The following is a 17,618-nucleotide window of genomic DNA, read 5'->3' as shown; positions in this document are numbered from 1 at the left end:
ACTAATATTCATTTACTATATATTTTATATACTATAACTGTATTCTATAATTTTGTTACTTCAAATACTGCTGTAAGTGTAGAATAGAAAGATATATTGCAATCTATTTTTCTATTCATAATAAAATATTTGTAACTCCTTCATCCGCCCACCCACATACCACTTCCCCAAAAAATGAGAAAAATAATCAATAAAACTTATATTTAATAACTACTATCATTAGCTAGAATAACAAAAATAAGCTTACAATTATTTAAAATGCAAAAATATGAAAGTTTTTTTAAATGATCTTTCAATGCAAAATATTTTACATTATAATTTATAAATCTAGAGTTTTAACAAAAGATGAAAATAAAAAAAATATTTATAAAAAAAAGTCTTTCCATGACTTGAATCAAAACCATGTGTTTGGCATCTTTCAAATGAAAATTAGATAAAAAACAGTGTATAGTGAAATTTTCTTCATATTAAACTTCATATTCATTAACTTCAATTTTTTGCTCCATAATTTAATTACACAATAAAATGAAATTATTTTTTACACAGACACGACTTTGTTTCAGCAGGATTTCAATATGCATCACCAATATGCATCACCAATAGCGAAAATTACAATTGAAGAGAGTAAAAAAGAAAAGAATTATATTTGAATCAGCAACAGCCAGATTTCTTTTTTTGTTTGTTTTTTTCTAGTTTCATTCCTCCCTGAGAATGCTTTTGTTCTAATACTTTACTTTGTTGTTCACGTTTAGAACGCAAAACCATTGCAGTAATATGACTGAACACCTATATAAATAAACAACAAAATAAAAACCATTTCATTAACATGACTTAAAATCTATACAAATGAACAATATTGCGGTAATTTGACTGAACACCTATATAAAAAAACAATAAAACAAAATATTTTTTTCCAGATATTTTATAGACAGAAATTTTTTTCTTAATTTAATCTATATTACTAAAAATTACATTAAAATAGTTATACTAAAAAAGATATCATATGCACATCTATCCTTAAAATCATAAATTTAAACAAATTGTTTTAATTTGATAAAAAATAACTAAAATTCAATCAAAGTTATTGTTATACTGAGCCATCTTCTTGTCACACCTCTAATTTGGTAGAGTGATAAAAAACTCTTTAACTTTATCATACTATAGCACAATCAAGGATCAAAATTAAAGCCAAGATAAATTGAATAATATATTTTTAAGTATGGATTCATTTAAGTATGGAATTTTCTACAACCCTTGCCTTAGCTCCAGCTAGTAATAATAATATTGGCAAGAATTTTTAGCGAGGGCTGCATAAGTATTAAGTAAAAAGACAGTAAACAACATGGGCAATGTGTACTATACCATATACTAGTAATATACCAATAGATTAATAGCATATGATTGTATTTGATTTGTTATAATGTGAATTAAAGTTTATATACACATATAAGCATTGTATATATATATTATATTCCAACATATAAACAAATAGCAAATATATACATAAATATATAATATATTACACATTACATCCTAGCCCCGGCTAAAAAAATCCTGCTAATATTATTTAGCCAGAGCAAGGGTTGTAAAAAACTTCATGTTTAGCTGCACCCTCTGTCACTTACTAATTACAAAATATTCAGATAAAAAACTTTCTCAATAACTTTAACTTCTACCTCACCTCTACAAATTCTGTCAGTGCATGTAAAATGAAAACAAAATATAATCACATTTCTCTGTAAGTTTCTCTACTCTAAATTTATAATTTTACTAAACATTTAATTTTTATAAATAGTAACATAAATACACAATATTTAAAAAAATCATGTCTTTAAAATAATAAGCTAAGAAAAACATAAAATATTATTTTTACGACTTTATAATTTCCATGTTCTAACATGCAAATTATCTAATGACAACATCATTAGACAATTTCCATGTTAGACACATAGACTTATGTTAGATACAAAGACTTAGAACAGCTACATATATAACAACTAAACACTTAAACAATTTGATTTTTTTCTTTAGGAGCTTAATTTTTATAATTATTAGAATTTACTATATGAAAGTTTTTAAATTGTAGTTTAATAATCTAATAAATAATATTTATTTATATAATAAATATTAATTATTATATTTAATAAAAAATATTAATTTTATATTATATATCGGTAATAAAATCTTGTCAGAAAAAAAACAACACAGGAACAGAAAATTTTAGGAACTTTAAACTGTTTAAAAAATTAAAAAATAAATTGCAAGATTTGACTACAAAAGCAGTTGTAAAAAAAAAATACCTGTTCAATATTAAGATTATCTTTTGCTGATGTTTCAAATACTTCAACTCCCATTTGAGCGGCAAATGTTTTTGCATCTTGAGTATCAACAACTTTATTCTTTAAACAATCATTTTTATTACCAACTAAAAAAATATTTCACCATTAATATTTTTTAAACTATTTAATAATTTAAGACTTAATGTATAAACATTTATTTACTGCTAAAAAACTAACCTAAGACTTTGTTTACTACATCACAATTCTGGTCTATTTCATGAAGCCATCTTTTAACATTGACAAAAGATTCAGCGTTAGTCACATCATAAACAACAATTACACCATGAGTGCCTCGATAATAACTAACAAATCATACATATTTAATAATTTACATAAAACTATTCGTTTAATAATATATATTTAGAAACATTTATTTAGGTGAATTATATGGTGAATTATATTTTCAAACATCAATTTAAAACAATGCCTACTCTCCATTGTGGAGCATATTGATAAACTTGTATTAAACATAAAAAGAAAAAAGAGATAAAATACACCAGTGAAGACAACAACAGTTATTTTGGGATAACAGTGTTTAGCATCTGAGGCAATTTTTTTTGAACCTCACTAAACAACTGTAGAATGATAAATGTTTGTTATCAGCTATGTCATATTTTTTTACTTTGTAATGCACAACAAAGCTATTTTGTTACTTATTTTACTAGTTTTCTAAAAATTTAATCTATTTTTAATATTATCCTAATATTAACAGTTAATTTGAGTGCACGACCAACGCTAGTTGTTTATTAAAGATTCTTTTATCTTCCATAATTATATTTAAACATTTACTTTTAGATTAACATAAAATTTTATTATTTAATAAGATTCCACAAACCAAAAAAAATTTTAAAAATTGATGATACTTTTCTAGCAAGAAAAATAAATTCTACTATTCCCAACAATAAATTTGCTACTACAAAAAGTAGTACTGAAGAAATTCTTCAGTACTACTTTTTGAGAAAATCAATATCTGAAGTTAAACTGAGTGCTATTGTAGGATGTCTAAATAAAAGTTGATCGTTCAAACTAAAATGTCCAACTGGTCAGTTACAAAAAAAAATTGTCAAAGAATATACTGAAGGAAAACAGTTTTTAAAGGATAGGTTAACTTTTCTTGCTAAGATTAAAGGACAAACCCAGTTTGGAATTCCAGCATTGCTCTTTAACTCTATTCTTTGTTATCTAGTAACTCCCAACATAATATTGGTTGTTTGCAGTCTTGTTGGGAGTGAACAAAAATAAAAAAAATTAATTCAGGTTCTGGAGAACACCAAAAAGAAGCTATAGAAGAACTCAAATCTAACTTTGGATTAGAGGATAAAGTTCAGAGTCTTTGTTTGACACCATTAATGCTAACACAGGGAAACCAAAAGGAGCTTGAGTGCCATGTTACCTTTTTTTGAGAACTTTATTAAAACAGTTATAATTCTGGACCAGAGAAAAAACAATTTAAAGTTTATTGGAACGACTTGTATACTGAACATCAATGTTTAAAAAGATTGTTAATTCCTACTGATTCCTGGAATTATGAGCATAGGCTGAGTGCTATTCAATTTTGCTGATATATAATTAGCAATAAGGTTTTTAAGAAGGTGAGTATACAATAGGGTGGGTCATATTTTTAATTTTTCTGATTTTTGCATCGTTACTAGTGGGAAAAGTTGCTACACCATGTAATATGACTACCTGAAAAATATTAGCATTTTTGAATTTAGTTTAAAGGGGGCAACTTTTGCTTATATTATATTATGGGTATGAGATCCACTGTTATTCACCTACATATCACCTGAAAATAAGTAAAAACATTTGCATAAAAAATAAAAGCTAAATTTGTATAAAAAAGAATGTGAAAATGCAAAATCCTTATATAAAGTTCTTTTTACTGTCAAAATTTGGATATTTAAGTTTCGAGTTTGAAGCGGAAACAAGCATTCCATGACGTTTTTCATGAATGATAAACATGTAAACGAATGATACCATTTTTCTAGCCTGTTTTTACATTGGTTCCATCACAAAAAACACTCTGTAAAGTTACAAGAGAAATTCTGTTGTTTAAAACTGAAATAACTTCTTTTGCCACATCAACTGCTTTACCACTTTGAGGACAAATGTGATAAAAGTAGATGCTGTTGGGATATGAACAGATAATGTAATGATCTTTTTTGATAGAAGTAGCTCTGCTTACTTTACCATCGTCCTGTTTCACTAATCTTAGGGTTTTGTCTATACAACCATCAAGACCTATTCCAATGATTCCTATGGATAATTCTGTATGTTCTTCGAATTATTTTTGTCGCCACAGGTTTCTTTGTCTTTTAAATCTTGCTGGATCTAATATGTATTGTGGTGAATTAAGTTATATATCTTTTAAGCATGCGTTAATGATTTTGCATGCATCTTGATTGCCAAAATCTGTTTGTTCCATTATTTGACAGAGTTATTTGTACAGAAATACATTGCGATATTTGGGATGGTGTCCACTATGTGAGCTGTCTTTTTATTGAACCAAAACTCCCATTCCTTAAAAGGAATTTTGGTGGAACAATGGCAGCTTAACCGGTCCTGATACCACAATTAACACATTTACAAGGACAAATGTCAAATACTTTATTGAAAGAACCAATTTGGCACTGAAATGTAGATGAACTTCTCTTTTCACCAACATATTATTTCAATTGTTTTGTATCAGTAACCAATTTATCCAAGCTTTTCAGAATGCTGTTATATAATATCGTTGGCAACCCCACCCTCAACCATATGTTTACCATATCATCAGCTACTATCTTATTTATGTCTTTGATTGATGGTTCTTCAGAGTCTAAGGATTGTGAGAAAGTCTTAGTGTGTCTAATGTAAAGATAATGCTGAAAGATATCTGCTTTTGTCGGCAATTGACTTTATGGAAATTTACAGGGTTGGCTAAATACTGAGTGTTTGTTTCACTTCAGGTTATGATAAACTTTTTCTTCAAGTTCTTTATGCAATTTTAAAAGAACAAGAATAAAAAATCATTCGTAATCCACATTTACAAAAAATAAATTTGAAAAAACGATGTTCTCTTGTGAACGTTAATATAAAATGCCAACAAATCAATACACAAACATTCAAACAATTCTACAATGTGTTAAACTTTAACAATCATTAACAATCAAAACATATTTAAAGTATGCATATTTCAATATTAATATTGCAATATGCATTCAGAACATTCACAATATTGTGAGTGTTGGATTATTGCCAAAGCCGTCTCGAAGAGGTCTCTCATTGGGGGTGGGGGGTGGGGGGGGGGTGTATGTATTTTTTGCCAACTAGTGACACCAAAAAAAAAAGAAAGATGTCTGCATATTTGAAATTTGCCAACCATAGTTCAAAACTTGCCAACTCAAACGCTAAATGTGCTAACTCAAATGCTTATATGACAGCTTTGGGGAGTGTGGGATACCCCCTACATCCCCTTTTGGGACGGCCTTGATTATAGCATTTATATATTATAAAACAACTATCTGATAGTTATTGATTCTATCATGTTCATTACATAAAATCATATATATATATATATATATATATATATATATATGTATATATATATATATATATATATATATATATATATATATATATATATATATATATATATATATATATGTATATATATATATATATGTATATATATATATGTATATATATATATATATGTATATATATATATGTATATATATATATATATGTATATATATATATGTATATATATATATATATATATATATATGTATATATATATATATATATATATATATATATATACACAAATTAAAACTCCTATGACAATTCTTTAACTACAATAGTCATTAAAATAACCCTTAAAAGTAATCATAAAAAAATGTGTGAATTTTAACACGCTTTTTTACATGACCTTGTGTATGATTATAATTCACCAATCTTAAACAATAGAACAGTGAGTGATAAAGTGAGTGAAAAATGAAATTAGAAATAGGGTCAATGTCAAATTAGGTTATAGTTAATTAAATAAAATTTGAAGTATTCCATTTGAATTATTGGTGAATTCAAACTACGCTAGAAACTTTTGTTTAAACTTTTTAAATTTGAAAAGTGCTATTTAAAAAGTTTAAACAAAAGTGACCCCCCTAAGATGTTGAAGGAAGCTCGAATTTTCTTCGATTTCTTTTCATTTGCATATTATAGCATTTTTTTTGTAGTAGTGACAATAAATTAAAAAATATGACCCACCCTAGTATACAAGGCTTTATAAATCAATTCAATAAAATCTAAATATGACTCTATTTCCAGAAAAACTTATAGTAAAAGTTTTGCCTTTTTTTGCTTAATTTTCCAATTTTATTCAAATAATAATTTTGTTTAAAGTAATTTAATTTAATTATAACTTAGTAAAATGTTTTTTGTTTGGAAATTTTGTTAAAGATTGTCAAAATTTGGCAGAACTTATTTGACGGTACTTTTAAGCAGCGACTGATTCAAATTTCACAATCATTTTCAAAACCTGTTCATCATGCCAGATTCATGAATCTGGCATGTTTATTTTACTTAAAACTGTTTTTACCCATGAACAAAATCCCTTAATAACCAAAATCAATAAAGAAAGCAAGGAAGAAATCAATGAAACCACAAAGTTTCTTTTCATTTTTTATACTGGATGGTTTCTTAGAGCTGCGCTAAGTTCAATTGCTCTGATACAGGTACACAGTCTGACTAATTGTTTCATAATAAATATACAAACTTTTAAGCTGAGGCTCAAGGTGTTTCTAAATTCATACTGAGACATACTTGGTATCTCGATTCATATTTAGTCATTATAGCAATTGCAGATCAGAAATGTAAAGAATGAGGCAACAGAGCTAAGAGACTTTTTGGTCTAAAGTGAGTTCCAGGGTTGGCAAAAACCCGGCCCAGTGGGGTTTTTTGGGTAATTATAAGTTTTAATGGGTAAATTTGGGGTTTTTGGGTTTTATTTTTATTTCCACTCTGTAAAAAATTTTTTGTTTTTTTGTTTAATGATATTAAAAATTAGTTTCATTTTTTACTTTAACTTTATTTAAAATAAATATTTTATATATTGTTATTTAATAATTATAACAAAAAATTTTCCAATTATTTTGAAAAAGATTTTTAAATATAATTTAAAATTATAATAGAAAAATTTCATGTTAAATCTATAAGTATTAATTTATTTTAAATTTATTCTATAAAAATGGCAAAAAAAAGGCTAGGGAATGGGAGATAGTAACTAAAGTTTCAATTAACTTTGAACTTGAAATTCAAATGAACAAACTTGTTTCTCCATGCAGCAGCCTTGTTTATAAAGATTCGTGTTTAGGAGTTAAAGAGTTGAGAGAGGGTTGTAACCACAATAAGGTAACCTTCTCGACTGTAGTGGCCTTCTCTGGCCACTACTAGTCATTTAAATTCACCTTGTGAGGTAAATAACATAAAAGATTAACAAATCTCAATCGATAAAAATATTTGAATAAATATTGTAATAATGTATTTCTAAATAATGATTCAAATATTAGTAAACCTGGTCTGTTAGCTGTTATTGTTAGTTATAATAGTTAATAATAATTTAGTTAATAATAATAGTTAATAATAATTTAGTTATATTATAGTTATAATGTTAAAGTTGGTTATAATATTTCATAAACTTATTTAATATCTTAAAAAACCCAATAAAACCCAGATTACCCGGGTTTTATTGTTTTTTTTAAGGCTGGTTTTTTGGGCGGGTTTTTTAATGCCAACCCTGTATTGAGGAATATTCCTTAGAAAGATAGATGCTGGATAAAGACATTCTGATGAGCTTAAAGCTTAGTTCTACTAGTTACAGAGAAATATTGGCTCGTGATTGCAATTGGTCATGGAAAAGCTGAGATTCAATGGAAAGTTTTCTTTAGAGTATTGGGTTTTAAACAATTTCTATCAAAAACCTAAAACATGAATCTTGATGTTGTGAATGATTTTTCAGATAAAGCAGCTAAATTAGTTCAGAAACTTGTTATCAAATTACATTCAGAAGAAAAAAAGTGAGATGCATTTCTTTTTACTTGTGTGTGTGAAATCATAGCGGTAGAAAAAGTTGGATTATGTCAATATTTTTTTGTCTTGACTTTTTAAACACTTGTCAATTTTTGATTTTTGTTTTGTAATAGTAAAGTTTTTTTTATTGTATTCATAAAATATGATTTTTAAACAAACATTTTATTGTTTTGGTAATTTTCAATGATTTTTCATTGTTCTAAAAATTACTTATAACAATCTAAAATTGCAGAGACAAGTTGCATTCATATTTTGAATAAACTTTAGAAAATCCAAGCTTGTGCATAAATTAAATTTTTAAATTTAATTTATCGACAAAAAAAAACTACAGTTTTATACAGAAATAAGATGGCGGAGTTACAAAAAAGCTGAAAAGTTTTTTGTTAATACCTATTAACTAATTTGTTTTGGTAAGTTTAATTAACTTATTTTCTAAGGTTTATTTAAAATATGAACATAACTTGTCTCAGCATATTGAAGAAATATTTATAAATAAAGGAAGAGCACCTTAAACTTGACGATTAGAACTAATTACCATTTTGTTGGACTGTTTATTTTTCAAATTAGATAAAATCAGGGTCTAAGAGCAAGTTAAAGTTTTCCTAAAAATGGACAAAAATTTACCATTTTATTCTTAATGTGAACCTTTCTGTTGTTAAAAAAAAATTGTAAAAATTCTATGTACTAGTTTATATTCTGAACAGATCATATTATGATCTCACTAAAACGTACCTCTTCTACATTTATCACATAATTTTTCACCACATTTATTCTTGATGAACTTTAGATTGATGTCTTTCATTACTCTGCTGACAATTTTGATTCTATTCTCCAGACAGGCATTAAAGCGTTTATTCCTTATTGTTGGTTTTAAGTCAAGCCTTACCTTTACCTACTCTAAAAGAAAAGTCTAACATTCCATCTCAAATATATTGGTCTTGTTTTATTGCCTCTCCAAAAGATAATGCAGAACTGTTTGCAAAAAACTTTTCTTCTAATTTATCTCTTGAACCTGACCACACTTTTCTTGTCATCCCAAAGAAACAGATTAATCCAATCTTAGGCTACAAAATTACTGTTGCTTCCATGGCTCAAGTTATTTCACACCTAAATTTTTATACTGCTCGTGATTAAAATAACATTCCTATTGGCCATACATAATTACTCTTCAGAACAGAACTCTCTACAATAGTCTTTGAATAATTTAACAAGTGCTTAACTAAATCTTGTTTTTTCTGCCTGCTGGAAAATAGTAAAATTGGTTCCAATTGCTGGAAAATAGTACAAGTGGTTTTAATTGATGGAAATAGTACGTGTGGTTCTGATCGCTGGAAAATAGTACAAGTGGTTCAGATCGCAGGAAAATATTTCAAGTGGTTCCAATTTTTAAAAACTCTAAAGATTGCTCTGACCCCCTCTAACTTTGCACAAACAGTTTTCTTACTATTAATAGTTAAGTCTTTGGATCCTTAATTAACAAACTTCTAATATTGGTATCTTACATCTTGCTCTCTGACAATCAATACGGAATTCAATCGTCTCATTGGTGATTTTTTGAACTGTTATAACAGGTTCTCATTGAATATTTAAGATTTTAAAGTCTGCATGATGGTCACTTCTATATGCTTACTTAATATGGTGTATCTGGGAATATTTTTAAAACTATTGATCATTACTATTCTTTTCTAACCACAGTAATAAAGTAGTACTTGATGGACAACACTCTCCTTTATTTCTAATAACTTCTGGGTTACCACAAGGTTCCATACTAGGTCCTGTGTTCTTCCTCATTTCTATTAGTGACCTTCCTGATAATAACAAAAAGTCATCACTTTTTGGTAGCGTAGAGCAGGCAGCCAATCTTGAATCTCTTCTATGACAGCTCAGTTGTTTATTGCTTACAACTATAAAAATATTGTTGGTATTCTAATAACAATGAATAGCAATACTCTATTTTTAGATGCATGCACACGTAATATATCTTTTTACTTTCTTTTTTTTTAAATTGATTATAATGTCTAATAAGCGCTAACACTAAATACAATTTTCAATATCTTTCATAAAAACAGAATTAAATTATTATTATAATTATAAATAATAGTTTTATTTAAACTATTATTAGACTAAAATTAAAATTAAAAAAAAAATAACTTGAACTTGGATGAAAAAAACTTACGTAGAAGTTATTGTTCTAAACCTTTCCTGTCCTGCAGTGTCCCAGATTTGTAATTTGACTTTTTCACCATCAATATTAATTGTTCTAATTTTGAAATCAACGCCAATTGTTGTTATATAAGATCCTAAAAAAAACCTTGAAATCTTAAATGCACCAAATTGTTTACTTTTTGTAAACATGTGATTGTTTGCATAATAGATAAGATTAAACTGAGACAAACCTTCAGAATAAGCCATATAATATTAAATAGTATAATTTATATATATATATATATATATATATATATATATATATATATATATATATATACATATATATATATAATATTAAATGGTATACAGGCCTTTTCGTAAAATGTGTGTGGTCACACCTTATATAACCACAAATGTAATACTTTGCTTTGACAACTGGGCCAAGGCAAATTTTGAAAATTAGCGTGTTAAAAAAATGTGCTGAATAAACAAATGTAAACTTAAACTAAATTAATTAAAAATAAACAAACCATAAACTGAAAAAGAAATAATAAAATAAAAATATACAATTCTAAACAAAAAACAAAAACAAAAATCTTACAAATGATAAAATAAAATCATTTGTATCTTTATCTTAATTTAAAAGTGTTTCACTTCTTTTAGAAAATGTAGAATTTAGAAAAAATCTAAGTTTCAAAGTTATTAATTCCATGCTTAATTACTTCAAAACTTAATTATTAAAAAATTTGAAACTTTGATTTTTTGTAATGTCTATTAAGCAAAAAAAAAAAAACATTTAATAAAAATTTTTCCTGTTAAAAGGATTCTAAACCTCACCTAACGCCAAACAAACAGTCAGGCCTCATAAATATAACATTAAATCAACCAAAGCACTACACTAACATAGTGATATAGAAAAAATTAAAGTTTAAGCTATTAATTGAGATGGTTTTAAATCAAATTAATTAAAAGGTTGAACTATTAATTGAGATTCCTTTAAATTATAAAATATATTAATTCTTTAATTTTATTTTTACTGGTTCTTCTTTTATTTTATTATTTAAGATTTTTTTTTTCTTTTCAGTTTATGGTTTATTTATTCTAATTTTCTCTTCAGTTTAGTTTGAGTTTTTCAGCGAATTTTTAAAACACACAAATTATCAAAACATCCTAAGTGCCATAACCAAGTTGGCAAAGCAAAATTATATATGCATTATACATTAGTTTGTTTCGACAACATATTTTCAAAGAACGTGACCCATCTTCATCTAGTTGTATAAATAAGTTCAAATCTGCTAATGTTCGTATTAGTAATATGAAAAAAAAATTTACATCTAACGACCCTAGAAGGACATATAAACTATTACATGCAAGTAATAAAGCAAAGATTCATCAATTAAAAAAGAAACAAAATAAGGAAATAAAAGAATTAACGGGTGATGCGGAAGTTATCGGACAAAATAAAAACATCAATAACTTATTTATAAATAAAAAAACAAACTACTATTATATTTTTTTTAAATAAAGCATTTATCTTTTAATAAAAATATATTATTTTTTATATGAAAAAACACCTCCATCTGCAATTGATCTCAATTTTGCTCTAACGTCTTTAATATGCGACTGTAAAAAGTTTAAATCAATTTCTTGTAGCACTTGCTCAACTTCAAGTTGCAGAAGAAATGATAAACACTGTAGAAATTAATTCGGGAAATTGTCTTCACAGTGACGGTACCACTAAACATCACAGACAAAACATTAGACGATATATGTGACATTTTAGAAAGTAGCACCAAGGAAAACAATTTTTCTAACCATGTATGTTCTTTTAAAACTACCATGTCTGATCATGGGCCAGTTAATCCACTGTTTAATTTAAAGCTTAAATATATGAGGAGAAAGTCACTGCCTAATGTTATAAAGAACTGGGAAGGTTTAAAAAAAGGCAAAATTATTACCTAACTTTGCAACAAAAACTGATAAAACAATTAACTTATTCGAAAAGTTAGTTTTAAGTAGTAGTTATGCAAATATTTTTGCATTCAATACTGCTGAATCAGGTGCCACTAGATTAATAAGAACTGCATGTAAAGCTTTTCATGTAAGGGGAAGTGATGAAGCTGGAGTTGCTGGGTATTTTAATGCATTTCTTGCTGGTAAAGGACAAAGTAAGTGTATGCTTGCACCCTTGGTTGCAGCTTTGTATTTTCATTCAAAAGATATTTTAGAGTTTCTTTAAAATTGGCCAAATCAAAATAATCTTTTACTTGCAGTTAAAGAAGATATTAGCAACAAATTATATTTAGCAGAAGTGCGGGCTCTTGGAATAGTTGATAAAATAATTACAGGTCCACTTTGGCAGATAATTGAATCACAAAAGAGTATTCTTGATATGAATCCATTTTTGTTAACCCTAAAAATGAAACTTTCAGATTTGTGTAAAAATGCATCATCGATTATGATCTCGAAAACACCTATATTCAGTCCAAGTCATGCTAATATTCATAAAGATATTTTGTATGATAAATTATTTGAAGAGACTAATGACTCTGATTTAAATATTTTAACACAGCAGACATTAGAAGTAATTTGTCATTCTTTGTTAGTTATTCTGGAAAGACAATCTGCTGATCAACTTCCTGGAGGTAAATATTGGCATCCTTCTGATAATATAAGTAAGGCTGCAGAGAATGTTCCAACAACAAACAAAGCGTCAGAAAGTGACTTTGCGGTATTGGATCTTTTAATTCGTATAAAGCCAAATGCCAAAATACAAACTATACAAGCTTATACTATTTGGTATAAAAACAAAACACTAGACTGGTTGGATAAAAAGACTTTAGATGAGGGTGACTCATTGTTAAAAAAAGCTTCAACAAACTTTAATAAAATGAAAGATAAATACAAACAACGTCATTTAGAACTAAAGTTTGAAATTACTGAAAGGTTGTCTGAAAAGCATAAAGCTAAAAAAACAGCTGAAGATAAAGCCTTCTTAAAAAAAGCTTAATTGGTTAATGAGTTGTTAAAATCGAGGACGAAGGTGCGGTTGACCTCAAAAGAAGCAGATGATGAATATGTTTTGTTAGTTGACACATTTAAAAGCAAAAAAATATTAAAAGAACAGTTAGGTTTTTATAGGTATGTTATGGAAGTTAAATGTAAACCTAAATATTTTTACAAAACTAAAATGCATGGTAGTAAGCGAATAGACTTAACAAACTATGAGTTGTTCAGTAATTTGCAATCAGTTATTAGAACAAGGACTTTTCCAGAGCCCATTGAGAGAAGAGTTATGCGAACTGGCATAAGTGCGAATTGGCATAAGTGCGAACTTGCCAATTCGCCACTTATGTAAATTTGCACTTATGCCAATGTTTGCAAATTCTTTCGGCGCACTTATGCTAATTCGCGCTTGTGCCAGTTCGCACTTATGCCAGTTTTTGCAATTGGTTTGCACTAATGCCAGTTCGCACTTATGCCAATGTTTGCAAATTCTTTCGGCGCACTTATGCCAGTTCGCGCTTGTGCCAGTTCGCACTTATGCCAGTTTTTGCAATTGTTTCGCACTTATGCTAGTTCACACTTATGCCAGTTCGCGCTTATGCCAATATTTGCAAATTCTTTTGGCACACTTATGCCAGTTCGCGCTTGTGCTAGTTCGCACTTATGCCAGTTTTTGCAAGTGATTCGCACTTATGCCAGTTCGCGCTTGTGCCAGTTCGCACTTATGCCAGTTCGCACTTACACCAGTCGCACTTATGCAGATTCGCAGTTATGAAATTCACACTTATTCAGTCGCCCCGGACTTTTCTATGAGACTGAGGAAAATCAAGCATGGACTTTTCCATTGCTTATTGACCTTAAAAAAGGAAAGGCTATAGTTTTGTAAAAAGCCTATTTTACAATTTATTTGAAATAATTATTAGTTATATATATTATTAGTAATATTTTATTAGAAATATATTACATATTATAAATTATATAATATTATTATAAATTAGTTGTATATATTAATCAATAATATCTATATCTATATTGTTTATAGTTATTATAACGTAACATATATAGTTATTATATATATTAATAATATTATTATAGTAGAAATATATTATAAATTATAACATATTATTATAAATTAGTCATATATATATTAATCAATAATATTTATATCTATATTGTTTATAGTTATTATAACGTATCGTATATAGTTATTATATATCATTAGTAATATTATATTATAAATATATTATAAATTATATAATATTATAAATTAGTCGTATATATTAATCTATATTATTTATATTGTTTAAATATATATATATATATATATATATATATATATATATATATATATATATATATACATATATATATATATATATATATATATATATATATATATATATATATATATATATATATATATATATATATATATATATATATATATATATATATATATATATATATATATATATGTATAGATATATATCGCTTATATTGATCTATAATATTTATAATATCGTATTTATAATATTTAAGAAAATTTAAAATTAAAAGGCAAACTTGTGTTTTACTTTTTCACAATTTAATGTTGTAATAGAGTTATGACTATATTAATGTGTAATGTGTCTATGACTATATTAATGTATATATATTTTTTCTGTATATATATTTTTTCTAAAGATTAGTTGTGAACTCAAAGTTGTTTTATTTGTATATTGTTTAATGATAACAGATGGATTATTGCCTAAAGTGGTTGCGTAAAATTTTTACGCAGTTATGATGGTAAAAAAAATGTTAAAAAAAAACTAAAATAAACAAACGCATTTTTTTGTCTAAAAAATGTCAAATTAGGTAGTATAAAAATGCAAATTTCTTGACAACCAGAAGTGCTACAAAATTGGTTAAACCCATTTTAAAATAAGATTAACATTTTGAATGCAATAAAATTAAAATTAACATTTTAGCTTAATTATATTACGAGATCATAAAATGGACTGAAGTGCTTATTAAAAGATTTTACTCACTGCCCTAAAGTTTGGGTAGAAGGGGCTAACATTTTGGGGTATCTTTGTTCCCATGCTTCCATCACAATTTTTTGAAAAACATTCTCATTTGAGATAAGCATAAGCATACTTAAATTTGAAGTTTGCAAAATGCTGTCATATCTTTCATATGGGAAACATGACCCTAAATAGTCATGTTTCCCATATGACTATATATGGTCATAAGAGAAACATTTTTTAATGTGATATGGTCATATTGGAAACATTTTTCAATATTTCCCATATGACCATATTGGTCGCCCATGTAAGGAAGATCTAGAAGAGAAAGATTTATACAACTTTTGTAACTTGCTTAACACTTAGACATTTCTAAAGACAATAGATTTTTTTTCTTTCTATTTTTATGCTTAATACCCATGGTTCCACACTTGTGTGAACAAGAATTTTTAATTTAATTTTAATATAAAGAAAAACCTAACTATCTTATTACAGATTAGTGCAGAAGAGCATTTAAAAAGGAAGTTTAGGCTTTATATGTGACATTAGTAAGAACACCTTCCTTAATGATGTCGCATATAGGCAGAGCAGACATCAAGCCTTATACCTCTTGATTCTGAGGCTAGAACTCTAACCACTTTACCATGACTGCTTTACATAATGCCATTTTCTAATTTAAATATGACATTAAAGTAACTTTTTGAAGAGGATCTTTTTCTTTGCATAAACTTGTTTTGCAGATCAGGACTGAATACACTTAGTGCTTTATTACAACTTGAAAGATTACTATCTAAGGTTTAGGAGCTACTTCAACAAATAATAACCTAAAATTAAATTAAGAGTTTTATATTATAATTATTCTTCTCCTGGGTAAGTTGCCTTCACGATGGCTAAGTGATATGATACAGAAATTTGTATTTGATAATAGTAAGTTTGTAAAGTTTGTAAATTTGACTTTCTCTGGCAATGTTGATGATCATGGTTTAATTTTCACAGATTTTATAATATAATAAATTAAAAACTACATAATGGTTAAAATTTATAAAAATAAATAATTTAATCAAGTACTTCAAGTTAATACAATACCATATGTAAAGTAAGTTCTCAAATAGTTTTTGGTATAGATTATCTATAATAGATATTTAAATGAAGATAGAAAATATATTTTAAATACTAATAATATAAATACCTGAGAACATGTCGTCAGCAAACCTTAGCAATATGCTGCTTTTTCCAACACCTAAAAGTAAATGGTTAAAAAGCGATTTTAGAAATTAAGTTAAAAATATATTAAATGATGCTGTAAGATTGTTAACTACTTCAAGTAAAAATAAAAAAAATTACCACTATCTCCTATTATTAGCAGCTTGAAAAGATGATCATAGTCCCGCGCCATAATAAACTTGATGATATAATATAATTGAAAAATATTAAAATAATTTAACAACTTAAGAAATAGTACTCTGTATTTCTGTTATTTATAAATCTATATTTTTCTATAATTTTATACACTATCACCATCTTTTAACATCGCCGCAATAACTACGACCTACTTCGCAACACAATAACACTTTTTTTTAGGTTCGTCTGAACTTTGTTAATCTCAATATTACAAAACAATGTCTATTCACTTTCAATGCATTAAAGCTGTTTATGAATTACATTAAATCTATAAAAGATGAAAAAAACCAGTAGCGGATTGAAGTCTTAAGCTAGGGGAGATAGGCAAGGAGAAAGAAAACCGGGAGGAAAAGGTTACGAGGGGTAGAGGGGGGGCGTGTAGGGTGGGGTTAAAAAATGCTCAGACGATGTATTTGTTGAGAAATTTTATTAGCATTTTGGAATATATTTTCTATCTGCAGCAATGACGTCCAGAAAACTTTTTTTGAGGATTACACAGACGATTATTATATTTCATAGATGTTTAAATATAACTTTTACCATAACTGGTACGTGCAGCCGAGGTACTAAACAACTAAAATTTTAAGTTTACTGAGTTTATTTTAGATTAAAACTATCTCTAATAAAATAATTAACATTTAACATTACTACA

General features: G+C 26.8%; 1 protein-coding gene across 1 annotated transcript; it reads right to left on the bottom strand.

Annotated features, from left to right (window-relative positions):
* Positions 1-184: 184 nt before the first annotated feature.
* Positions 185-17,130, bottom strand: LOC100207230 (ras-related protein Rab-35). Its single transcript, XM_065807441.1, has 6 exons — positions 16,910-17,130; positions 16,755-16,805; positions 10,585-10,708; positions 2,517-2,641; positions 2,301-2,425; positions 185-786 (listed from the first exon to the last, which is right to left on the bottom strand). Exons 1-6 carry the CDS (start codon positions 16,959-16,961, stop codon positions 652-654), a joined length of 612 nt encoding a protein of 203 aa, XP_065663513.1. The 5' UTR covers positions 16,962-17,130; the 3' UTR covers positions 185-651.
* Positions 17,131-17,618: the final 488 nt, after the last annotated feature.

Source organism: Hydra vulgaris, chromosome 10 (genome assembly GCF_038396675.1).
Source record: "Hydra vulgaris chromosome 10, alternate assembly HydraT2T_AEP".
NCBI classification, from domain to species: Eukaryota; Metazoa; Cnidaria; class Hydrozoa; order Anthoathecata; family Hydridae; genus Hydra; species Hydra vulgaris.
This window is presented reverse-complemented; position numbering and strand designations above follow the sequence as displayed.

Excerpts from the sequence above, each read along its gene's own strand:
- LOC100207230 (XM_065807441.1), bottom strand. The coding sequence starts at position 16,961 with ATGGCGCGGGACTATGATCATCTTTTCAAGCTGCTAATAATAGGAGAT. Across the intron at positions 2,642-10,584 it reads TTTAGAACAATAACTTCTAC|TTATTATCGAGGCACTCATG; the intron begins GTAAGTTTTTTT and ends ATGATTTGTTAG. Across the intron at positions 787-2,300 it reads ATAATCTTAATATTGAACAG|GTGTTCAGTCATATTACTGC; the intron begins GTATTTTTTTTT and ends TTATTTATATAG.